The following is a 26,924-nucleotide window of genomic DNA, read 5'->3' on the forward strand; positions in this document are numbered from 1 at the left end:
GTGCAGTGCTGGTGGGAATGCAAAGTGGTGGAGCCACTGTGGAAAACAGTATGGATGTTCTACAAAAAGTTAAAAATAGAGCTATTCTATGATCCACTAATCACACTACTGAGTATTTACCCCAAAATACAAAACACCAATTCAAAAGGATACATGCACCCCTGTGTTTATCACAGCATTATTTGCAATAACCAAGATAAGGAAGCAGCCCAAGGGTCCATCAGTAGATGAATGGGTAAAGAACATGGAATATATATATATTCCATATATATGTGGAATATTATTCAGCTATCAAAAAGAATGGAATCTGGCCATTTGCAATGGCACGGATGGAGCTAGAGAGTATAGTGCTAAGCAAAATTTCAGAGAAAGACAAATTCCATATGACTACTCATGTGGAATTTAAGAAACAAAACAAATGAACAGAGGAGGAAAAGAGAGAGACAAACCAAGAAATAGACTCTTAACTGTAGAGCACACACTGATGGTTGACCAGCAGGGAAGTGGGTGGGTGGATGGGGAAAACAGGTAATGGGGTTGAAGAAGCACACTTGTCATGAGGAGCACTAAGTGATATATGGGAGTGTTGAATCCCTATGGTGTACACCTGACACTAATGTTACACTGTATGTTAACTGAACCAAAATTAAAATAAAAATTTTTTTTAAAGATTAGCTTCTTTTCTCCCAGTTAAAATGAGAATTCTACTTCATTGTGGGCCAACACAATGTTTAACACAGTGCTAGGTGCACAGTAGGTTGCTGGGTCCTTGAGCCACTGGAGTTCAAGGGAAGTGACCCTGAGGACATGTAGTAGAACTGTCCTGCTTCTTGGGATGTCAGGTTCAAGCCTTGGATCAAGGGTGCATATTTGGACCATAATAATTACAAATCTCTCATAGGATTCCCTTCACTGAACTGAATTCAATTTAAAACCCTTGGTGTTTTTTGAGGGTTGAGGAAATTAATTCTCTACTGCATTTGCTATTAAAAAAAACGTTGTAGGAGGACATTGCCTATCACATCACTCAAGAGCCACTTATATAAAGTCCCACAGAGGGTTTTTTTTTTTTTAATGATTCTCCGCCAGAAAAGCCCTCCTTCCCTTCCATATCTGTCATGCTTTCTGGGATAAGAGCACAGGACACGTTGTCTTTCTTTCCACTTTGGAGAACCAAGAGTTTGGGTTTCTCTTTTTACTCTTGTAGTCAGCAAGCTCAGGTCCATTCTAGGCTTACTCACATCTGTAATTGTTGTGTATGTGGACAGAGGTATTCTTCTGTAGAGGTTTGTAACTCCTTCTTAGGTTTTGTTAGTTGCTATTTTAGGGCTTTTTTTTCTATTTTCCTATTATTATTATGGATTTTTATTATTTTCTATTTTCCTATTATTATTATGAATTTTAGAAAAGAAAAAAAAGAAAAATTACCTGTACTCTAATGACCCAGTGATTGTAGCATCCAGAAAGATTTGAATATATAGTGTTTCCTTCTGTATCATTAGAAATTGCAGACAAGGGGTGCCTAGGCTCAGTCAGTTAAGCATCCAATTCTTGCTTTCAGCTCCGGGTGTGATCTCAGGGTCAAGCCTCACACTGGGCTCCATACTTGATGAGTTTGCTTGTCCTTCTCACTCTGCTCTTCCCCCTGCTTACACACTCTCCTCTGTCTCTCAAATAAAAAAATATATATCTTTTTTTTTTTATTGTAGACTTGAAGACTCTAGATGTAACAATGGCTTAAACATGCAAGGGATTATTCAGTTCTGTAAAAGAAACCCGGAGGTAGTCAGTCTAAGTCTGACATGGTAGACCCATGAAATCATCAGGGACCCCAGGCTTCTGTCTTTCCACTCTGCTGTCCTCTTAATGGGCTCCTCGAGAAACCTCAAGGTTACTTCATGGCCAAAGATGGGTCTGGGGTTGTAGCCACATCATCTGCATTCCAGGGATATGTGAAGGGAAAAAGGTAGAAGAAGAGTTTACCCCCTGCTTTTTAAGGAGGCTTCGGAGAAATCAAACCAGCACCTTCAGATTTGGCTAGAATTAAGTCACATGAACTCACCTACCTGCGAGGGCAGCTGGGATCTATAGTTTTTTCCAGCAAGGCAGGCCCATTTTACAGGTCTCTTAGTGGGAGGAAGGAGAGCCTTCCTTTTGAGAAGCAGTCAGCCATCTGCCACATTTCTGGGCTGTTCTACATGTGTATTATTGAAACCATCCCAGATAGTTTGTGGAAAAAGTCAAGGTGTAGATAAACGTCAAGGTGTGGATAAACAGTGTGAATAACAACAAAATGTATCACATCTTATGTGCTGCTTTGTCTTTCCATAATTTTTCTGTGAATTTATTATTTATACATATACTGATTAGTGTATGCTTTGAATATTCAGTCAATACAGACTTATGCAGGGCCAGAGGGATCTTAACACAGGTTTCTCCAAGGGTCGCATATTTTGATGCCCATAGGAACCACTCCAGCACCATGGGTGATTAAGCAGGTGATGGGGGGGTGGTCAGTGTTGTGGACCGTATGGAGTGGTGGGGACCGTGACAGCACAGAGATCACAGGTCCTGTCTGGAGGGGCAGCCACCTTTCAGCTCCAACCATTTTGCCAGATGAGAACCAAGCTTGGTGTTGCCAACTCTTACGATGTTTTTTTTTTTTTTCAAGAAAAACCAGAAGTTTGGATTTTTATTTGAAGTCCCCCGGTATTTATAACTTGCCGGCTAAAAAAACAAAAACAAAAACTTGCCGGCTAAAAAACAAAAACAAAAACTTGCTGGCTAATAACCTTAATTGTTTAAAATGCTAGCCAGCAGCTGAACCCTGGAAAGGTCAGGTGCCTTGTGATGTGGCTAGAGACTTTGCTCTTTAGTCCCCACCTCAACAAAGCCTGGTCCTCTGTGGCGAATTGGTCTCAGAATATGAAGAAATAATAAAAATTTGAGGTTGAGCATGACTACTCTGAGGGTTAATTGAGTCTCCCTTTCAAGTGGCTTTCATTTCCTTTTGAAGTCATTTTGATGTTGTGAAATCAGAGAACACTGGGCTCGAATTCCAGCTCTGCTCTCACCACTGTGTGACTTTGGGCAAGCCTCTGGTGTGTCCTCTATGTCTTTTGTCCCATCCATTTTCTTTCTTGCCTGCTTCTCTTTCTCTCTCTTTACTTTCCTTTTTACAGTGTGGTGGTGAAGAGGAGGGCTCCTGGAACCTGAATGAATCCTGGTTTCTCCACCTACTAGCTAAGTGGCCTTGGGCGAGTTACTCAAACTTCTTATGCCTCAATTTCCTCGTCTGTGAAAAAGGGATAATAATAGTACCTGCTCCATAGGGTGCAGTAAGGCTGGCATATGTAAAGTACCCGGGACGGGGCTTGGTGCATAGGTAGCACTGTATAAACCCTGGCTGTCCTCTCTGCCCTCACCCTTCTCTTTTCTGCTTGGAAGCAAAGCATTTGCAGCCCAGTGGGCCCAGCTCTGGGTCCCCACCCACAGAGAGAACTTTTAACTCCTGACACTCCTCCACAGCCAGTCCCCAGCCCCATCAAGACCTGCAGGCTGTGTAGCTTCCCATTCCATGCCTTCAGCACTGTTCTGCTTCTGGTCCTGGGCCTCCAAGCCCATCCGTGTTCATATCCTCCTCTCTCAGCTCACATTTCCACATTTCGTTCTGTCGCTGCTGTGTGTTTGGGAGACAAGGGATGAGTCAACCCACTGCTGCCTTGACCTCAGGCCTTGCTAATAAGTTATTTCCTTGGTCACCCAGATGCTACCTCTCAGGCATTTCTGAAGATGACGCTATAAGATATAGCATGAAAGCCATATGGGTTTGCTTTAGCCAGAATCCTGGATAACTCATCCTGGAAACCAGAGAGACTGTCAGTTTGTGGCTCCACAAAGAAGTCCCCCAGCAGGTTTGTTCAAATGGCCAAGCAGCCAAGAGTTTGACACATGTGTTAATTAAAGAAATGGTCTTTCTCCCCAAAGACTTGAAATGAAGAGACTTGGATGGTGCTTTTATTTTAATTAAATTGCTTCTTTCTCATTCTTTAGAATGTGACCATCTAATCTTTTCAGCTTTTAGGTTAATTTGAATAAGAGATCTGACCTGAGTGGCCCAGCTGTACAACTCTTCAAGGACAGTTCATATTTGCAGTAGAGAGGAACCAGGGACATAGGTATGTATGGTTCAGACTTTTTGTTTGTTTCTCTTCTTCATTTCCCCTTATGTTACTAAGTAGGGAGAGGAAGTGGGAAGGGAGGGACTTATTTTTTTAATTCAATTAAGTTACACTCCTTGATGAACAAAGAAACTGGTAAAGCCACCTGCTGCATTTCTCTGTTCTCTTTCCACTAAAGGGGACAGGAAAGAGCATGTTACCAGCACCATGTCAGAGAAACTTTGGAACTCCTGCTGGATCTTATTTGGGGCATTTCATTCACTAGACTTAAAAATCCATATTAATGAACAGTAAGCTCTTGGATATTTGTCTCCTGCTGGCTTGACTGCCTTAGGTGGCAGGGCTCCCACCTATAGCACACTTTGTGGTGTTGTATGCATTTTTAGGCCACACATCCCTTGGAGAACCTGATTAAATCTGCAGATTGTCAATCTCGGGGTCGTGAGATCAAGCCCCGAGTCAGGCTCCAGGCTCAGCAAGGAGTGTGCTTGAGATTCTCTCCCTCTGACCCTCCCCAGAGCACATGCTTGCACTCTCTCTCTCTCTGTCTCTCTCTCAAATAAATAAATCTTTAAATCCACAGATCCTTACCACAGAAAACCACATATAAACATTCACATATAATTTCAGGGGGTTCCTGGACCCTAGAATCCTATAGGGAACCCACAGACCCCAAGTTAAGAATCCTTTTTTAGGGGTTTATAAAGAGCCAGCCTTTAAGGGACAATGGTCCTAGGAATGAGATTATACGTCTCCTAAAGTTAGGTTTTTAAGGCAACTCTCAGGTCATAAAAGTTCAACGGTTGATGCAGCTGGAAGTATTTTTTTTTAAAGATTTTTATTTATTTATTCAAGAGAGAAAGGCAGAGACACAGGCAGAGGGAGAAGCAGGCTCCATGCAGGGAGCCCAACGTGGGACTCGATCCCAGGACTCCAGGACCACACCCTGGGCCGAAGGCAGGCGCTAAACTGATGAGCCACCCAGGGATTCCCTGGAAGTATATTTTGATTCAAAATCATATTGGATACATTTTTCTAAGTTATTTTCTTGTTCTGATGGTGGAAGGCTAGTTGAGTCCTGAACTATGATGGCCTTTCCTCACTGAGTTGGAACACCACACCTGCCAGAGGTCATCAGCTGTGTGTTCAGGTCCTGTGTTTGCCAACATCACCCTGACTTTAGAAAAGGGTCTCTCAGGCCTCTTTGGCCTCATTGTAGATCTCTGGAGAGTTCATTCGGTCATGCCCCACACACATTTTCGGGAGATTGTTTTGTCTTGCCCGTTCTGTCTGCACTGTTGGCCACCAGAGTCCTCGTGCTGACTGTTTTTAGCAGAGGCTACTTGACACCATTCCAGGGAAGCTGTTGCCATGGCTACCTTGGCTGTGAGTTAACAGCTCGTGGTTTCCCTGATTTTTAAGGTAACAGCTAATGTTCTGTTTTCCTGCCAAGGAGCAAAGAAAAGACTGGATTTTTGTTGCTGTTGTTGATGTTTCATTTTATGTATTTGGAGGGGATGTGTGTGTGTGTGTGTGTGTGTGTGTGTGTGTGTTATATACAAGGTAAAGCTACCTTAAAATTTAAAATATTAGGAGAGCTTGAGGAAAAGCCAGACCTGCATACACATTTCCTGCACTCCCAATTTTTAATTTTGGTCTGGATTTTGGACTAATGGCTATCATCAGGTACCTTCAATGGGGAAAGAAATAAGTGGAGTTCTGTTTCACTCTGCCTGAAACCCCCAGGCTCAAGGATCACTGACCCCCTGGACCAAGTCCAGACTTGATTCCAGCTCTACAACCCCTACCCCCCACCCCCCACAGCCCAGGAGCAGATGGCAGTCAGGCCCAAGTTGTTTTGTCTCCTCTTGCTCTAAAAGTAGGGGGTGGGGCCAGCAGGCCAGACCATGGTACCTGTGAACAGTAATCATCCCTCCCATATCTCTGTCCCAGACTGTAAACATGATGCCTTACACACACCTGGTGCAGAGCCATTCAAGGCTGCCTGCTTGTGGAATTCCGTGTGCCACCTCCAGTCCAGCTGGAGCCTCTTTGGCTGGACTTCTTTCTCCTGCTCCCAAAAGATCCAAAAGATCAGCATTTTCTAATTTGCTTATCTTAGAAGTACTCATTAGATTTAAAAAAAAAAACAAAAAACAAAAAAAAACAAACAGTTTATCAGTGCTCAAGACTGTGATTTGGGTTCGTGCCAGTTCATTGGTGACTTAAAGGCCGTGATGGCAATTGCCCTGAGTGGCCCTATGGACATATCTGGATTGTGACATGTCATCGCTAGATTTGCCTCTTAGTGTGGTGGGCTTCACCCCTCCTCACTGTGCTCCTAACCCTATGTGTGTGCTTCTGCTCCCCAGATCAAGATGAATGCCATGCTAGAGACCCCTGAGCTCCCGGCCGTGTTTGATGGGGTGAAGCTGGCTGCAGTGGCTGCCGTGTTGTATGTGATCGTCCGGTGTTTGAATCTGAAGAGCCCCACAGCCCCACCTGACCTCTACTTCCAGGACTCGGGGCTCTCGCGTTTTCTGCTCAAGTCCTGTCCTCTTCTGACCAAAGAGTGAGTATATCGCACACCCCACTGTATGCCCAACCGCTGATCTGTTTGGCTAGTACAGTGTTCAAAGAAGAATCTTCTCATGTTGTGTCCTTATGGCATCCATGTAAAGTAGTGTCATTAGTGTTAAAATAGCCACGGTCTCAATACAAACCTGGTGTTTGAATCCTGGAGGACAGGGGACAGGGTCAGCTTTTTTTTTTGCCTGGAAATATCCCTTCCTCCACACTGTGGTGTCAGCATCCATGATAAGGGCTTTGCAGAATGCAGTAGTCATTTTTAGGGAGATACAGAAAACTTGGATAGTATTCTAGGCCTTTATCAAGTAGGCTGTTGCCAGTCTTAGGATGGAGGAACCATTTACCTAAAATAATTAATAAACATAAAAAAGCACAGATTGGTTGGGTACTCTCCATCCGCATTCTTGAAAAATCTACTGAATATCGTCTAAGAGAATATTTGCATTGTGAATAAACCGGGGTTTCCCTATGTCAGCCCCAGGACTATATTTTGGAGGTGGCAAGGGTGCCTCCTGTTTCTGCGAGGGGAAACATAGTGGCAAAGTAACAGGAATCTGCATTCCCTGTCATCCCCTATTTTCAAGAGGTGCGTGGTTAAATTTTTCCCCTCTTGATGTCCTCTGAATAACTCTGTCTTCCTTCAGGGCTCCGGTCAAGCCTGGAGCATGAAACATTCTCTGCTCTCCTGGATCTGAATTCCTTTATCCTCGCTCATTATTGCTGATTCACTGTTATGCTTCTTCAAACTGATACCATTCGGCCAAGCGTGCCTTAAAAGGGGAGCTGCTTATAGAGCTGTCTTACTACACTGTGTCCCCTCAGCATGAGGACTAAACTCAGTGAAGTTTCTAATACTCGGTAGATAGTAGTGGGAGCTTCCCCCCTCTCCTGATAGAATCTTTCACCGTCTCTGGAGTTGGGGACAATTGGGTAAATGATTTTCTTCTAAGAGTGGACAAGTGAGCAGCCGACACATCTGAGAGTTTGGGTTCTTGCTTTGTCTTGTGCAATTGTCTAGTTGATTTTTATATGCTCTCAGCCAAGGGCAAAGTGCTGCCATTGTGAGCTTTGGGTGTTTGCAGTGTTTGCATGGACTTTTCTCACTTTTAACAATGATGCCAGGACCCAAAAGTTCCTATCACCTAAGAGTGACCTATAACTCAGTCACATTGCCTAATACTTGTGTTGAGTGCCAGATACAGTATAAATGTCATCCTGTTGACTTTGGAGGGGGCTTCATGTCACTGTGGGAGCAGAGTAACCCCACAACTGGGTACTAGAAAAGGCAATCTTATTCAGCAGTGTATGCAGTGAAAAAGCGCCTCCCCTAGCAGGTGTGCACAGAATCTGTATGCTTTCTGCATCGGCCGGCATCATTCTTCACCCCTGAATTTAGAGGATTCACCAGTCTGGTCTGACAAGTAACATTTGCACCTATTCTCATTTTGAGTGGGACCCAGCTAGACCCAAGTCTCTCAGCCATCTCATTTTTAGAGAAGAAAACAAAAGTATTAAGTCAATATGTAAGTGAATAATGTAGATGAATGTGAAGTTCTACCCAGCATTGGTTCCTGAGTAACCAGAAGAAGCCACAGAAAAGCTACTATTGTCTAGGCTCCAGAAAGACACCATGGATCACTTGATCCTGTACTAATTGTTCAAAGTAAAAAAAAAAAAAAAAAAAGGTTCAACATGGCAGGTTTTTACCTCTTTTCATATTTTCGTTTAAAAAAAAAAAGCAAAACATTAAGTCCAACTGTTCTCTTTCCCATTTTCCCCCCTGGCACATACCCTCTCTGAGCTTTAGGTGCTGATGTGGCATTATGTGACTCTGTTGAGATGGCCCTGCCCACTCTTCTGGTGTGGAAGTGTGTCCTGGCCACAGATCTCCTTGGACCTCATGGCAGTGTCTACCACTGTACTACCCTTGTCATTAACCAGTCGCCTGATCTATCCTGGTAAAACCCAAATTAGGAAAGAGTGGAGATCAGCCTCAGTTACTTAGCTATGTCCCTATAGCAAAGGGACAAGTTCCCCAGAAACTGTTTCCTTCCAAGATCTGTCCCTTTGAGAAGAAAACCAGCCTCCTTAGAGCATGTTGGCACATTAAACAGCTAAATTTCAAACATCCGAGCTCTCTGACTTGACCATGACAAATGATTAAAGAACAAAAGGATTCACTAACCTCTTTTTAGCCTCTATTTTAACTAACCTCTTATTTTAAAAAAAAAAATTGTTTTAAAGTAGCCTCCACACTGGAGCCTAACGCAGGGCTCAAGCTCATGACCCTGAGCTCAAGACCTGAACTGAGATCAAGAGTCAGATGCTCAACCGACTGAACCACTCAGGTGCCCCAACTAACCTCTTATTTTTTATTTAGGTTCTAATTTTAGGAATAACTATATCCTGCACTTATGTAGCTTATCATGAGAATGTCTTTACAATACTGCCTTTTATCCTCATTCATGCATTTTGAATTTGTTGAGTGTGTCTCATAGACATTGTGCATTTAATCTTCTTTTTTTTAAGATTTTATTTATTTCTTTGAGATAGAAAGAGAGAGAGCAAGCACAAGCAGGGGGAGCAGCAGAGGGAGAGGGAGAAGCAGACTCCCCACTGAGCCAGGAGCCCGATGTGGGACTCAATCCCAGGACCCCGGGATCATGACCTGAGCCGAAGGCAGCCACTTAACACACTGAGCCACCCAGGTGCCCCAGCATTTAATCTTTTTTTTTTTTTTTAAGATTTTATTTATTTATTCATGAGAGACACATAGAGAGAGGCAGAGACACAGGCAGAGACAGAAGTAGGCTCCATGCAGGGAGCCCGATGCGGGACTCGATCCCGGGTCCCCAGGATCACACCTTGGGCTGAAGGCGGTGCTAAACCGCTGAGCCACCGGGGCTGCCTGCTTTTAATCTTTTTAATGACTTTGACGTTAGACTCATTTTTCCTCTCATTTGAAGAAACTTCCCAGGAGCAGAGAGGGTAACTGAATCCAGTCTTGATCCCTCTCTTATCTGTGGACAAGTGGACAGACTCTTCCCAGGGTACAGAGGAAAGAAGTGAGCAGAGAGCATAAGGGGCCGGCCCGAGATGAGAGCCTTTAGCAGGACTGGCCCCAGAGTGGCCTTCGAATTCCCACGTGACCCTCTTTCTATTTTAATCCCTCTGTCAGAAGCCACTGTCCTTCATGTTCTTTCTCTGTGTCACATTTCTGTAACAGCCTCCATATATTTGAAGCTGAGGGCAGGAAACATGTCTGTTATGGGTAAAAGTGCTTCTCTTGAGACTTTGAAGATTTTTTTCCTAGAGGAAGCCTGTCTGCAGCCTTCACAAACAATTGTCTGGGCTAGAAAGTTCAGTTAACTGATTTACCACAAGCTAATGGTGTTACTCGGTAATCCTTACAGAAGGCAGGTTATTATGGTTATTATGACTTCTGTGTGGAATCAGAGCACATCCTCCTGCTGTTCTGGTAGAGAAAAAAAAAGCTGATGAAAGGTGAAGATTGAAAGCATGTTATGAGAATGTTTTTTTCCTTTCTTTCAGCATTAAAGTTTACTTTTGAATCTGTTTAAGCTAATCTAGCCAAAGATACATTAGAAATGCATCTTTTAATGTCTAGAGGAAAACTTTGCTTACATGGGATGATGTGTCTCTTGTTCACTTAGCAACAGATCAATATTTATCTAGTGATTCACTTTTTTTTTTATTCTCCAGAACTGTTTGCTTTCAGTAGAATGAGCAGACTAAAGCTTGGTTCAGAGTTTTGAGAAGATCTACATGATGCTACAAATCTCCACTTTTTTTGTGAATTAAAAATTTAATACATATTCATTTTCTAAAAACAAAAAATAAGGTAAAGCACATGAAAATCATCTATAGTTCTCCTACTTAGAGATATATCCCATTATTACTTGGGTGAATATCCCTGTGGGTTTTTTTTCTTTTGCAAATACTTCCCCCACCTCCCAAAATCAGGGATCTATATAGTGTTGGGTGGCCTGCTTTAATACTGAGTGTGCCATGGACATTTGCCACGCTGCTATGTATGCTCTAACATGCATCTAACAGCTGCAGAATTCTGTCAATCATTCAAATTTCCTAATGGCTGTTGGCAGCAGTGGTGTAGAGAAAAAGCCTTGAATTGAAATTTGGACTAGAATGGCAACCTACATCTTCTGCTTCTAAACTAGCCACAGAAACGTGGACCAGGTGACAGCCCGCCTGGCTCCTCCTGTATAAAATGAAACAGGCAGCATTCCCATGATGCCTTTTAGCACTAGCAACCAAGTCTAGTACCACTGTTGTCACTAAGCATCAGAGAAGTCCTCTTAGATGAAAGACCCAGGGGTGAGGGTCATGGCTACAGAGTAAGAACGAGAACCCAAGAGAAGGTTTTCTTGTATATCTGCCTTCTCCTGATTGTTTCCACCCCTGCGTTCTATGTTGGGCTGGCACTAGCCCACTTGGACTTTTGTTTTCATAAGAACACTTTTTTCCCCAGTCTTTTTTGTGCATTCATGTTTATTATTTAACAAAATTGACTGATACCATACAAACTGTTCAGCAACTTGAAAATTTCAATTAGATACATACTGCATAAAAAATTCCATCGAGAACTTAAATTTAATGCCATTTCATCATATAAAGCATCATAACATATTTAACTAGTTTCCTATTTTATAGGGCAGTTGTTTTTCCCTTTTTATATCTTTGTAATTATAACCATTGCTGTGGTGGATACATATTTGGATCTGATTGCTTCCTGAATTCTTGTTAATCTATCTGCTATATAAAAAGATGTGCTCTGTTTAAGGAATTTTACATAAATTGCCAAACTGTCTTCTGGGGGAGTTTTCACAGGTTATAATCTCAGCAACATTGCTGGTTTCTCTTTTCTTCATATTTTTGCCTCTGTTTCATCATCTGCAAAACAGGAATAATAATAATAATATAACAATAAAATTCTTTCCCACTTCCTAGGCTTGTTAGGAAAACTGATTGCAATAGTATTTGCAAATGGTTTATTTAAAGAATTAGAAGCTTGAAGTTCCAAGGTCCTGGTGGAGAATTTTCCAATAACCTGCTATTCTGTGTCTTACTGTGTCTTCATTCAGCCTATCCTGGAGTTGCTGATTCTCTCCCGTCCCCCCTCACTGACTTCTTATGTGCTAGACATCGAGCCAATCGCTTTACATTCAGTACAAATACAAGAGTCTGAACTCAAGTCAGCTTATGCAGTTGCATCTCTTATTTATCTATTTTATCCTGAAAGCTCCACATGCCTTATTAATCGTAAATAACAACTCTCCCTCCCAGATCTTCCAGCCTGCTCTGTGTAAGGCCCAGAAAAACCCAGGGGGGTTACATCAAGGAGGGGCATGGGGCATTCCCTTTCTTTATGTGCTCTAAATAGAAAGGTATTTTAAGCTATCATTTACCTATAGTACAATACACAAACCTTAAGTATACAGTTCAGGACCTTTTGCATATGTATCCACCTGTGTAACTACCACTCCCTTGGGCTTTTACATGAGTGCCCTGAGTCACATCCTTGCCTCAGCCCCACCCATGTGTCACAATACCACTTGAACTGGCTTCCTCAAGCACACCAGCACCCTACACATGCTGCAGGGTAACCCCAACCTACCTGTGCACCTCATCACCTCAGCATTCTCCCATTGCCCATTGAGTGCCTGTCTCCTGAGCTCCTGCCCTGGGCTATTCCCATATCTCCTCCTTTCTCTCTCCACCAAATTGCTTCTTACCCTGTAAGAAAACCTTAGCATCTGTTCTGAGAAACTTTCCCCGATTTCTCCCCACTCCTCTTCAGTCAGAATGAGCCCCCCTTCCTTCTTCCTGCCTGTGTGTTTCCTCAGCATGTAGCTTTGGTGTCCATTTATCACATTCCACCTTGTTTTATGGGAATTCATATCTATCTCTTTTCTTTATCAATAAAGTAGGTATATCCCAAATGCAGAGCCACATTCTTGATGAGACAGAACAGGATCCGTAGTGCTCCCAGATCTTCAGTATAATGCCATTCTGTCTTTTGTTTTCCTTCAACAGGCATAGGTCTGGGATGTTCCCATTTTGGTGAGTGCCATGTGTGCTTGGGCAGGAGAAACCACACTTCTGCTTCCAGCTCACGCAACCAGCCCTGCCCAGGGGCACAGGCGCTCCAGGGAATTGACTGTATCTTGAGCTCTGATGGAATTTTATTTGGGGTGGGGAGTCACTTACCCTGTTTCTGAAAGACATGGATTGTTGTTTCAGTCTTAAATTAAAGCAGGGCAACTCCAGATATATGACTAAAGGCAGCTTGCAGCCTCTACCCTTCCCTTGGGCCTTGTCAAAGTTTCCATCACCAAGCCCTGGTTTGGAAGTGAAGATAGGAAGCAGGTTCCCCATCTCTAGAAGCCTGCTGTTGAAATTTATATATTCCTTGTGGGAAGCCAGGCTTCTGGTTTTTCACTCATTAGCAAGCCTGTCTGTGTGGGTCGTAGTCTAGCTAAAGATGGAGGTATTTAGGAGTGTGGTGGAGTGCTTAGCTAATAGACCAGCCTAGAAACAGACAGTTGAAGGGCTTTCACTGGGCATAAGAGACAACCAGGAGCCCCTTCAGGGTCTGGAGAGGGGAAGCAGTGTGATCAAAACCACAGCCACATGATTGTAGGCTCTTTCTTTCCTGGACTAAAACATAACAGCTTTCTTCTGCACCCAGCTGCCACCTGTACTCATAAGACCTGGGTATTACTGTTCTCCGTGGGGTGTGAGGTATAGGAGACTTGGAGATGAGGGTGCCACCCATTCCAAACTGAGCTGAAAATCAAAAACCATAGCTGACGCTGCATGCATAGTGCCCTCTCTGTGCATTTCCTCTCTGAAGCTGCTTCAGATACTCGGGAAGAGAATGGCAGAAACACCATGACCTTTCCATAGACTGTTAATGGGTTTGTGATCTATGCTCTTCCCAGTTTCTTCTTTGCACTCACCAGAGTACAAACTCCAAACAAGAATCTTGCTGAACTGTTGCGCTCATTATAATTAGTTCCCATGTTTGGTTTCCTGCCATGAGCCTTGGTTAACCAACATCTGAGGAGTTACTCCTCTGGTTCCATTGTTGGAGGTATTAAAGAAGGATTTTTTTTTTTTTTTGAGAGGGGCAGAGGGAGAGAGAGAATATTAAGAGGCTCCCATTGTGTAGCCCAATTCGGGGCTCAATTTCACCCCCCTGAGATCATGTACAACCTGAACCGAAATCAAGAGTCAGACACTTGGAACCAACTGAGACACCCAGGTACCCCAAAAAGGATTATTTCTAAAAACTTTTTCATTATAGAAAAAGAGGTACTTTCTAGAGGCACTTTTTTGTTGGTTTTTGCACAACTATGCTAATTATTTCTGAGACAGCAGAGCAGATCTGCTTTTGATTTTTCTCTCAAACGGTATCAGTTCCATCCCTCTTGCTTCTTACATCTTCTACTTCCTAACAGTAAATATTCATTTTTCTTTTATTCTCTCAATAAAAGCCTGATTCTATATATAAAAATACTGTATTTGTCACAGATGTGCAAGATACACAATTTTTGTGTACCAAGGATGTATTAAATAATTAGAGGGGCACTTGGGTGGCTCAGTCATTTAAGAGTCTTGACTCTTGACTTTGGTTCAGATCATGATCTAAGGGTCATGAGATTGAGCCTCACGTTGGGTTCCATGCTTAACAGGGAGTCTGCTTGAGATTCTCTCTCCCATTACCTCTGCCCCTCCTCCTGCTCGAGTATATTCTCACTCTCTCTCTCTAAAAGAGAGAGAGAGATTTTAAATATCTAATATCTAATATTTTAAATATCTAATATTTTAATATTATTGATATTTAAATATTTTAAATATCTAATAATGACTTTAATATTAAAATATCAAATATTTTAAATTAATTAATTAATTAGAAGTACACTACAGAGAAAAGCACTAATTCAGATCACTCTGATAGTGCAATATTGAGTTATTGGAGACCCTCCACTCCTCGCATTTTCCTTCCTTGCTTCCTCTTGTAAGGCTGCCCATTTGCAGCAGCAGTGCCAGAGGAGACATTAGGGTGAGGGGCTTGGGTACAGACAACTGATGTGTGCAGTCTTCAACAAGACACTGTGTAAACGCAGCTTCACACACTCCCTTCCAGTCAGATTGCTGCCCCTGGGCCCCTTCTGGGAAATTCTGGAGCCAGAGCAGCTTATTTATAGTGAGTTCAAGTTGAGAAGAATTTCATTATTTGGGGCTTAAATTCCTCTTAATTCCCTCTTGTTCACAGACACATTCCAGATCAGATTTTGATCCTTTCCTCCTTGGCTGAACACTACAGCTTTGTGCTTTTTATAGGATAAACTCCTAATTGCCAAGTGTCTTAATTCCACTGACCTAATGTTACCCATTGTAAGAACTGTGCAAGTATTTCCTTAGATACTTGTGGTGAGCCATTAACAATTGATAAGTCGATCTGTAGTGCTCCCAGTGCGCTCCTTCTGTAGGCACCAAACCTTCAGAGCACACTCACCTGGAAATCTACATTGTAAAAGAACTCTTGAAGGATGAAATATTCAAAATCATCTTTACTAGGACCAATTATTGATGGTCAGCATGAATGAGGTCACGTTTTCAGACAACTTCGTCTTAAAATTGCTTGTGTTTCTAATGAAATGACCCAAACCCAAATTGTCAAGGTGAGAATTACTAAGCCCAGGACACTGTCTTCCGTGCCTACGCTAACCAAACAACCCAGTTTTCCCAGAACTGATGGGTTGTAGAACATGGGGCTTTCAGTGCTAAAACCAGGGAAGTACCAAACAGGGGTGAGTTGGTCCCTCTGTCTGTTACTCACTGTCTTCTGCCCTCAGATAGTGAGGTTTTTATAAATGGGTATGCATTTAGGTGCAAGTAGTTAGTTCACCAGGATCCAGGTTTAATTTAACTCTCAAATGTTGCCCAACTGCACGGTCTCTGCCCTAGCAGGTCACCTGTCCAGCAGGAGGCCAGGAGGAATGTGCTATCATCCTTGAGGCCACTTGTATTGAATTAAGATGACCAGGCCGAGGCTATGGAGAAATTCTAAGCTGTTCTTTTTCTCTGCCCACTGCCTGCCTGGCACATCTCCCTTCATTATGACAGATAGTTCACTTTATACTATAGAACAATATCTAATTTTTATAACGTTTTTAAGTGGGCTCCATGTGGAGCCCAATGTGAGTTTGAACTCACAACCCCAAGTTCAAGACCTGAGCCCAAATCAAGAGTCAGATGCTCAACCAACCGAGCCACGTAGGTGTCCCAGAACAGTGTCTACTTTACTGATACAGTATAATTAGGACAGTAACATGGACTGTTTTCTAGAGGGTGAGTGAGTGGGATCACTGCTTCCATGCAGCACTGTGGTGAAGAGCGAGCTGACTGCAGTTTGTCCTCATCTGAGGCACAAATGCAGGAAGTCTGCTCCTCCTCAGCAGCCTCAAGAATAACCTCCCTGCAGATGGAGTCTGTCCAGGGCACTGGGCCTTAGGATCACAATCTACCAGGTAGCAGAATATTCACTCAAGGAAGGAATTTTCTGGGGTTTCTAAAGGAGATCTGCCCCTCCATGAAGTCCTAGGAAACGAAGCTTTTACTGCTACAAAAAGATAATCCTTGACGAATTGATGTTTCATGTGATTGGATGCAGTGCCCTCCCTGTTGCCACCAGGGCCGTGTGCTCCTATGAACTATTCATCTGCCCAGCATGGCTGCCTGTGGTGCAGTCTCTCCATGATCCACGGAAATGAGTCAGCTCTTGTGGCAGCTTTTGAACCACCCCAAACCTGTGCCCATGCCAGTTTCTAATCATGGAGTGAAGGCTCTAGGTCAGCCAAACAGCTTCCCTTCTGAGGTAACCATTAAAAGAGGCCATCACCCAGAGCATTTGGGAAGCCTTCTTGCCTGGAGGACAGTGGTTGATCCAGAACTATCTGTGGCCTCCTGGGAAGGGAGAGATCCATGAGAAGCAGCAGGTTGTGTATTTTTCCACCTTTCTGCTGGCTACTAATGCCATTGCCACAACCAACCTGACATTTCTGTGACTTGTAGCACCAGCTGGCAAGACCCTGAACTGGTGTTTTCAGCCAGATCACAAAAGCTTGAAAACTAATTCCTTACTAATATGAACTAAGAAATTGTGTGTATGTGTGTGTGTATATATATATATATATATATATATATATTTTTTTTTTTTTTTTTTTTGAAATCTGCCAAGCCATAACAGTTGGGACTTTTCCTTCCTCAGCATTTCAATAAGGGAAATTCCTCTCAGTGAATAAGTAGACCTCTATATTTTTTGAGTTTAGACAATTAATCTTTAGTACCCTGCTCTTCCAGTCTCTTCACATGTGGCCATCACACTCATCCCCTCTCATACACACATAATCCTTTTTCTCATATTTCCACCTTCCATGTCCATCAAAATCCTGTCCATCCCTCAAGGTTGCCTCATATGCTGGCTCTTCCCATAACTCTCCAGCCCTGACCCTGTGCTGTCCCTATGGCTCCTACCTGACGACAGGAAGAGAAACAATATCTTTCCATGTGTGTATTTCTTTTTGGATCAGCTCTATTCTGAGAGGCTTAAGGAGGATGACTGTCTTAAGATTTTCTGAATTCTCTATGGCTGCTATGTTGCACACACTCAGTGTACACTAATGTTTGTAGATACCTTTGGTAGGAACCCATGTGATGAAGTGTCAGAATGAACAATTCAGTTAAACGCTAAAAGAATTTAGAGAAAAAGGGAGATAGTACTGTGGAGGCTTGGATGTTGAGGTTTTGAGTGACCCTGTGAGATGAGTTGACTTGGATGAGTGGGGCGATATGGGTAAAGGTAGAGAGGTCAGTGTGAGCAAGAGCCAACACTTCTGATAGAAAACCAACTTTGCTCTCCAGGCCAGCACTTCTCATCTACCCACTTTTCTTTCTTTGTCCTGTCAGCCTTCCAGCCAGCCTGCTTGGGTAAGGATTTGGCACATGTTCTCATTATCACTGGTTTGCCCTGACCTCGAAGCCACTCTGCTCCTAGTCCCATGCCCCCAGATCCTCAGATCTTCATGTGGCTGGACTCAGACCAGCTCTCTTGTGATTCCTAAAGATCTTCTTGATGCTCTTTGTGTGGCCTTTGGACCTGCCACCCTCTCTGCCCTTTGCTCACTGTGCCCTTGGTTTTGTTTGCTTCTGTGCTCTAGCCCCATCACTGGCTTGGTCTCCACAGCTGCTTCCTGGCCAGTCCATTGCCAAGCCCCTATGTCAGGAGGTGGTGTGACAAGAGCTGTCTGATTATAGCAGAAAGCCCTGGTCTTTGGGAGAGAAAGAGGTCAGGATCACATGGGGGCTCAAATTTCCAGAAAGGAAGAGTTTGGATTTGATCCCATAAGCACTTGTGTCATTAGGAAAGAATGGGAATCAGTTAGGTGTGGTGGATAATGGAATGTCCTTGGGTGTTGGCAAAAAGGGCTGAATCACAGATAATGTTAAGGTTGCTGAACAGCAGAGAGAATAGATTGGTGAACAGAAATAGAGAAGTCACAGGGAAGCTGCTTTCTGAGAGAAAGTGGTTTAGTTTTGGACACTCTGTGGGATGTGCAGGTGGGCAGGCATCAATGTGGCAGCAGAGCTCCTGTATGAGCTGAAGGCCAGGCTCCAGATCAGCTGCCAGCCCGGGATACGAAAGCAGAGAGCAGGAGAGAGACTGAGGATTGGTGGCCCATGGCAGGTTAGGGCAGGAGGAAGAGCCAGTGAGGGAGCCAGAGACAGGCAGTAAGACAGGTTCAGAGGAGAAGCAGGAGCCTTGAGTGTCATAGAAGCCAGAGAAGGAAGGCATCAACCACAGAAAGGAATGGTGAGGGCCAACCAGAGGCCTTTGAGCTGCACCAGAATGACAAGGGGACTTTGAGGCTGACTGTTGCAAAGGGTGAGGAAAGAAGTCAGCTTAGAGCCACCAAAGAAACTGGTCCACACCAGAACAGAAGAGCTGAGGAAGGAAGGAGGAAGACAGGAAACTGATTGAATTGGCTGAGAAGACCAGACTGGATGAAATTTGTACCAGGATTGTGAAGGGGACGGCAGAGGTGCTTGGGGAGGGGAAGTTAGCCTCCCTCGACCCCGCCACACCCAGGAGCTCTGACTCTGCCCCCCACTGGCTGGGCGACCCCACCTTACCAAGTTTCTACTTCCTCACTTGTAAAATGGGGGTTATAGTACTTCATAGGTTTGGTATGAGGATAAGGAGAGACAGCATATGAAATGATTTATAGGATGCTGAGCATGCGTAAGACTTCAGTAAGCATAGCTGCTATTATCAGAGCTATTTTTATTTTTTAAAGATTTATTTTAGAGAAAGCACATGCACGTGTGTGTACACGAACAGGGGTGGGGAAGGGCAGAGGCAGAGAGAGAATCCTCAGCAGACTCCCCATAGGGCAGAGGGCCCAACTCAGGGCTGGATCCCAAGACCCTGAGATTATGATCTGAGCTGAAATCAAGAGTTGGACACTTAACCAACTGAGCCACTCAGGCACCCCTGGAGCTAATTTTATACTAATAATAGCTAGATTGGTGGTGAAAATGACAAAGGGCATAATATACGAGTTCATGCAAGTATATTTGAATATTGATGAGACTGCCAGGGACAAGTGAGTATAGGATACACCTAGATAATTTTCACAAGATGAAATACTATCAGTAAACACCAAATAATGTTCAGCCTTGGTAACAATGAAATTTCTAAAAATGAAGTATTATTTGATACTCAGAGGAAAATCTGGCAATATTCTCATATTATTAGCATGAAATTAAGTTGGACACAGTATTAGTCAAGATAGGCTAATATCTATCCTAAATCATTCCAGTGTCTTAAAACCACAAACACTTACTTCTCACTCATGCTACACCTTTACTTTGACTGGTGGGAGGGCTCTGCTGATTGTATTCTCACTAGGCCCCAGCCGATGGAGGTGTCACCTCAGCATGTACATCCGCGGGCAGGAAAAGGAATGAGACAACTCACATGCTGGCTCTTAATGGCTGCTACCCAGAAGTGACACTGGGTCATTTTCATTTCCATTTCATTGGTTAAAGCAAGGTTCATGGCTAGGCCTAACTTCAGAAGACATACCCTGTGTCTGGGGTAGTGGTAGGGTGGTGGTGATGGTGTCGGTGGAATAGCCACAAAAGTCACTGCCTCCTAAGCTGAACCTTCTCAATCTGCCTCTTGTCCTCATTCCATTGCTTCTACCTCCATCCCTTGTTTGGACTGACACCATAGCCTCATCTCTATTCTCTGCCCCTTCTAGTTCACCTCACAGGCTGCTAAAATATCCTCTGAAGCACAAATCTAAGCATGTCAGGGCCCCGCTTTAAGCTGCCTGTAGGGTGAGGTCCAGCATCAGCCTGGTTCCTTGTCCTTGTGCCTCGTGTTCTAAACACATTGGGTCACCCTATGTTTCTCTCCTGCCTGGGTCTTAACACTTGCCAATCCTTCTATCTGAGGTCCTTCTACACCTTTGTACAGCCTCCTTATTTGAGAGCACACAGATAGCACCTCTGGAGGGGAAGCCTCCCTGGATGTCCTCCTCCATACTCAGTCAGTGCTTCTCTTCTGTGTTGTCTCGTTGCATATGGGACTTCCATAACAGAAGCACATTTGTGGGGCATCTGGGTGGCTCAGTGGTTGAGGGTCTGCCTTTGGCTCAGGTTGTGATCGCAGGGTCCTGGGATCAAGTCCCATATCAGGCTCCCCACGGGAAGCCTGCTTCTTCCTCTGCCTGTATCTCTGCCTCTCTCTGTGTCTCTCATGAATAAATAAATAAAATCTTAAAAAAATAAGCACATTCGTTTGCATTAAAATTTTTAATTAGTCTGCATCCCATGATAAATTGTGACCTAAGTTACTGTTCACAGCAACAATAATAACAAAGACTGTCATTACTTGGGTGGCTACTGTCCCTTAGCTGGGAAGTTCAGCTACTGTCCCTTAGCTGGGAAGTCTCTCTCTTTAGAAGAGACAAAATTGTTTGTCTCTTCTGTGTTGTCTCGTTGCATATGGGACTTCCATAACAGAAGCACATTTGTGGGGCATCTGGGTGGCTCAGCAGTTTAGCGCTGCCTTCAGCCCAGGGTGTGATCCTGGAGACCCGGGATCGAGTCCCACATTGGGCTCCCTGTATGGAGCCTGCTTCTCCCTCTGCCTGTGTCTCTGCACCGCCCCCCCCCCCCCCGTCTCTCATGAATAAATAAATAAAATCTTAAAAATAAAATAAATAAAATAAAATAACACAGAAGCTATTTAAAAAAAAGAAAAAGAAAGAAAGAAATAGGTGTCATTATTCCTCACCCGACCTCCGTGTTTCAGTTTTTAACTAATGAGTAAATGTGACTCAACAAAATGAGTTGAGTTGCTCAGCATCGCAGAGTAGCATCACAGAGTGTCAGGACTGAGACTGGACCCTGCTTCCTCTGATCCCATAATCCCTGTTCTTTTCCCTATACCTGTGTCCTCACTGCCCAGTGTAGTATCCAGCACATAACAGGTGTTTCATAAATGCTTATTGGGTGAATAGATGAATACACAGATCATAAATAAAGGAACAAAAATGTTGATTCCACTATGATGAATTTAAGCCAAAGGAATCATTTAAACACAAAGAAAAGCTAAAAGCCTTGATTAAAAGCAGTAGATTCAACACACGTTTATAGTCACCACTTCCTGAATCCTCACTAATGTGATACCAAAGAGTAGAAAGGCACAAATTCTCAAGAACATCGAGAACAGAAGAGGAGATAAGAGCAGGCAGGTGGAAAGCAAATGAACAAGCAGAAACTAACATAGAAGAGCAGAGAAGGCGGAAACCCAGACCTGCAGTGTGGGAACCCTACAAGAACAGAGTTGAGTTGAGGCCTCAGGAACCAGAGGTTCCCGGTACCTGTGAGGATGGAGTGGGAAACATATCTGAAAACAAACAGATTGGTGGGAAGGCCCCCAGCCTCCTCCCCACTCACACAGCCAGGTGATGGCTCTGCCTCTGCCTGGGTAGGTTAAGAGTGGGAGAGAGGCACCAGGGCCATAAAGACGCATGTGGAAGGCCCCAGCCATGACCAGGTTCCCCAAGGAGATAGGAGGCTTCCCCTCTGAGAAGACTGACCACGGTGCTCAGGAGAAGAGTCCCAGAGTCACTATTATTTGAGGGTCCTCTAACAGAGAGGATGGAACCCACAGGTTGGCAGGATGTGGGTCTATGTAGTCAGCTAGCTGTGGATCTACTTTTAGGGCCTCACCCTGTGGTAGGAGCAGACAACCAGGAGTCGCTGGGCATAGAAGGAGAGCCTAGAAACATGAGAGACAGATCTAAAGCACGCAGAAGAAAGGAAGTGGAGGAAACACAGTGAAATGAGCCAAAGTAAAGTTAAGAAAACCTGTAATGAGCATACTTGGAGAGCAGAGAAGGTACACATCTGCGTGGCAAGAAGAGACTAAAATTGGAGCATTCCAAGAACAGGAAGAGCTCTTGGAGCACAAATGAAGAAGGTTGATAGAGGGATTTAGAGATAAAATTGAGGCTCTCTTCTAGAAAGTGGAATGAACAGACAAAAGATGGCAAGTGAAAGAGAAATCAGAGTGTCAGTCCTAAGAAATCTAATATGCAAATAATAGTGGTTCTAGAAAGAGGCTAGAGAAAGCAGAGGAAAAGAAATTATCAGAGAAACATCCCCTAGCTGGCCTGGGGGTGTGGGGCCTAAAACCCCAGATTGAAAGAGCTTCTGAAATCCTAGCCCAGATAATGAAAAAGACCCACCAGAGGCTCCTGGTGATGTTTTGGAATCCTGACAACAAAGCCAGATCGCCAGACTCTCAGGTCAGGAGACACATGAGGATCAGGCGTCAGAATGACTCTGGATGTCAGCAGGAGACCAGAGGCTGGGGGACAGTGGAGCAAGGCCTTCAAAATCCTGAGGTAAAAATGGATTCTCACTTAGAATTCCATACCAGCCAAACTCACCCTAGTTAGTGTGAAGGTAGAAGAAAGGCATTTGCAGATATGGGGAGTTGGTCTCAAAAAAAAAGCCTTTCTTAATCCCCAAATTCATTTTTTCTCAAGAGGCTAAGTAAAAGCCAGCCATCCTCCACCACAAGAAGGAAGGAAGCCAAGGAAGATTGGCCATGGGGCCCAAGATGCAGGAAGAAGACGAGGGGCCTCACAGGATAGAGGAAGGGCTCCCCAGACGGTGTCCTTAGGAGAAAGTGAAATCAGTGATGGCCTGAAGCCTTTGTGCAGAAACGTTGTGTCCCACAGAGTTTGGAAATAAGCTGGTGATTGGGACGCTGAGCTCATGAGGGAATGCAAAAGTGATAACCTGGAAGAAATACAGAGCTTTACAAAAAAAAAAAAAAACAGGTACAGCACATGACTTAGTTGTGACTGACATTTACAGAATCATCTGAACCCTGAAAAAATTTTTTTAAGATTTTATTTATTTAGTCATGAGAGACACACACAGAGAGAGAGAGAGGCAGAGACACAGGCAGAGACACAGGCAGAGGAAGAAGCAGGCTCCATGCAGTGAACTCGAACACAGGAATCCAGGAAGGCAGGCGCTCAACCACTGAGCCACCCAGGCATTAAAGCAGGCGCTCAACCACTGAGCCACCCAGGCATTAACGTAACCAAAGGTATTGTCATAAGGAGGTTGAGAAGAGGGAAGGAGGAAACAATGTGTGTTTTCTGGGCAGTGGGAAAGAGCCAACAGCCTCCATAATGGGAGATGCAGTAGGTGATACAGAAATTGGCAGGCAAGGACCAGCAGGCCACACATGGCATCCAGAAATATAGAGGCAGGTGTGGGATGACAGGGACCATAAAAGACTTGAAAATATTTGTCTCTCAGAAGCAGGAATTGGGAGGGGAGAGGGGTCAGGGAGCATCTCGTTGGACTCTGGACACATAGGTTGACAAAAATGAAAAAAGAAATCTGGAAAGGGAAAAACGAAATATGGGGAGATATTCCACCAGCATTGTTTATGGTAGTAGACATGGGCACAGACACATCACATGCTGGAGGCACCAGCGGTGTGATGCAGGATGTGTCAGGTCAGACACACCATGGGGTTCAAAGGCAGGGCCTACTGCTTACTATATCTTTGGACACTGGGTTTCCTGGTCCATAAACAAAGGGGTGGTTCCAAACAGTAAGATTTGCTGTAAGGGGTGAGTCAGATTATGTAATGTGCCCATAGAAGGTGCTACACAGATGTTTGCTCCCCAAAGTGTAATTCTACCCTGATGTACAGGGTAGATGTACAGGGTAGAATTTTGTATGGTCATCTAGAACTTAGGGTAGTGACCATGTGTATGAGAAAGCAGGGTCTAAGTGGGGAAAAAAGCAGAAGACAAAATTATATATCTGTATGTTATTATTATGACTATATAAATATCCTATATTCAAATAGATAGAAGGGAAAATAAAAAGGAAACAGCAATGAAACCCTTATTAGTTTCATAAGGGTTGTGAGAATGTGGATGAATTTTCAACTCTTTATTTCTTCTAGCTGTTTCAAACTGATATGAAATAAAATCAAGAGGCCTCCAAACATGCATTTCATCCTTCACAGTTTTCAAAGTCATGTGTTATAAGTATAGTCCAGTTATAACTATAAGCAGCAAGGCCAGCCGCTTTCACATTTTCCCTTCACCTGCAAAGAGATACTTTGCTTTAGCAGAACTCTCTAGAACATGCTCACCTATATGGTTTTGTGGTGCTCTGTCTTGTTGTATGGACAAGAACAAAGGTTGTCTTCACAAGGGTGGAGTTGTTGATATTTGAGGAAATATTTTTCTGCATCCTCATGCTGTAGAGGGTGGCCATTTCAACAGAGCTCAAGCACAGCCACCCACAGTGGCTTCTTTCAGCTTTTTGAAGCTGTGTTCCTCTCCTTGAGAGCTCCAGAGCAGCTCCATCATTTCCTTTTTACTTTCAACTCAGGGCTCACCTTGCTGCAGCAGCAGTAGCTGTTTCCCGGAAGTTCTCCCAAGCAGCAGAGTGTGTGATCTGGTTTTCTCCTGCAGCATTGTCCTCGTGGACGGTGGGCTTGAGTGTCCCTTTAGCCTGTGTTCACAGTTTTGTGATTATTCCATGCAAAAACAGCACTTATACACACACACACACAAACACACACACGTTGCTTTTCATTTCATTGCACAGAGTAGCATGCTATACATAGACTCTTGGGCACCTTGCTTTTCTTGATGAAATAGCACCAAGAGATTTTTCTACATGAGTGTACAAAATGCTTCCACCACATACGTCTTGGATGCTTGTTATTCCACAGTGGAGAGCCGTTTGTTTCATCAGTCTGCTGACGGAGGCTTCACTGGTTTCTAGCCTTTTACTTTCACAATGCTATAACAGATAATTTTACGTTTATGTTATGATGCACATGTGTCCAAGTAGGATAAGCTGGAAACACAGTTGCTGAGTGCAAGGGTCATGTACCTGGAAGACATGGTTGGCTAGCGCCCCCAAGCTTGTCACCACCAGCCCTGCATGAAAGCCCCGCCTCTCTTTCCCCAACACCTTGCCAACAGAAGGGGTTCTACTTTTTTATATTTGCCAGTCTGGTAGGTAAAAATCCTGCTGTGAATTTTATTTGTGTTTCCTCTTATGAAAGAGGCTTTACATCTTTTTTACATTTAAGAACTATTTTTATTTCCATTCATATTAACTGCCTATTGGTAGCCACCACCCATTTTCCTGATGGTCATTGGTCTTTTTCCCAGTCACCTGGGAGAGCTCTTTATGTGCTGGGGACATTAGCCCTTTGTGGTCTGAGTTGCAAATATTTGTTCTCAGTTTGTCCTTTTTCTTCTGATTTTGCCTCTGGTGGTATTTGCCATGCAGAATTTTTTTTTTTTTTAATGTTTGCATAGCCAAATTTTTTTATTATTTCCTTTGGCTTTGGGGATTTCAATTTTTCTCAGAAAGGCCTTCATTGTATGATTCTTTTTTTAATTCCACACTTTTTTCTAGCACATGTATGGTACTATTTGGTTTTGAAATGCATGGTCTCTCTGGAAGGTATCCTGGCGCAAAGTGCAGCTCCACCTTAATTTTTTTGCTGATGGCTATCCTTTACCCAGCACCCTTTATTGAACAATCCCTCTTTACCCCACTTACTGAAATGCCACCTTTTTCTCTTGCTAAGTTTCTTGGATGTATTTAGGCACATTTCCAGTCTGTTCCATTCTGTCGATAATCCTGAATATATATCGTTCGCAGATTTGTAGTTTTTAAATATGTTTTACTATAAGCAGTGCGGGGGGTGCTAATCCCCCCTCACTACTCTGCTTTTTCATGCTTTCCTTGGCAGTTATAGCCTGTTCAGTTTTCCATATGAACTTTATAATGCTTGTTTTATTCCAAATATGATTTTTTTTTTCTGTGTATCTGTTAAACTTCTAGAGAATTTAGGGAGAATTAACATGTCTGGTGCTGGGTTTTCCAATGCAAGTTTATTTGTTCCAATATCTCCAGAGCCCGAAGAGCATTATATGATTTCTTTCTTACCTTCTCATGATCATAAACTCCCTGGGAACAGGAATGGAGTCAGGTTTCAAATGCAAGTTATTAGTAATTATATAAATAATTACTGACAAAAGAAACGTATTTTTTATTAAATATTTTAAGAACCCCTCTTTTTTCAAATGTCACAGCTTTCCATTTTGTGAATTATTATCTGCATATGAAAGTAAAGCAAGATACATGCTTGGGGTCACTTGCATGCCAGCATTTTAACTCTTAGAAGTCAAGAGCATTCCAGGTGGATCTTCACATTACATGGTCTGGGTTCCCCCAACTGGGAATAGTAGGAAATACAATGTGACTTTTCAGCCTCCATCATCCCTCCTGCCTGGGTCTGGCACAGATTTTAAAGTGGCCTTGGGCTGAGAAGCCAGACAAGAGGCAATCCTGGGGGCACCTGGGTGGCTCAGTCTGTCAGTCTTGGGCTCAGGTTGTGACCTCGGGGTCCTGGGATCAAGCCCTGCATCAAGCTCCCTATGCCCCTTCCCACTGCTGTGTGTG

General features: G+C 43.6%; 1 protein-coding gene across 2 annotated transcripts in view; it reads left to right on the forward strand.

Annotated features, from left to right (window-relative positions):
• The window catches only part of ABHD2 (abhydrolase domain containing 2, acylglycerol lipase), a 103,158-nt gene that overhangs the window by 21,046 nt on the left and 55,188 nt on the right, over positions 1–26,924 (forward strand). The window contains exons 2-3 of one of the 2 annotated variants that reach the window (XM_077871908.1): positions 4,078–4,178; positions 6,554–6,753. In XM_077871908.1, the coding sequence (XP_077728034.1) occupies positions 6,560–6,753 (194 nt within the window). In that variant the 5' untranslated portion in view covers positions 4,078–4,178; positions 6,554–6,559. The remainder of the gene's footprint in view (positions 1–4,077; positions 4,179–6,553; positions 6,754–26,924) is intronic. The other variant, XM_077871913.1, reaches the window with a different exon arrangement.

Source organism: Canis aureus, chromosome 2, assembly GCF_053574225.1.
Source record: "Canis aureus isolate CA01 chromosome 2, VMU_Caureus_v.1.0, whole genome shotgun sequence".
Taxonomy (NCBI): domain Eukaryota; kingdom Metazoa; phylum Chordata; class Mammalia; order Carnivora; family Canidae; genus Canis; species Canis aureus.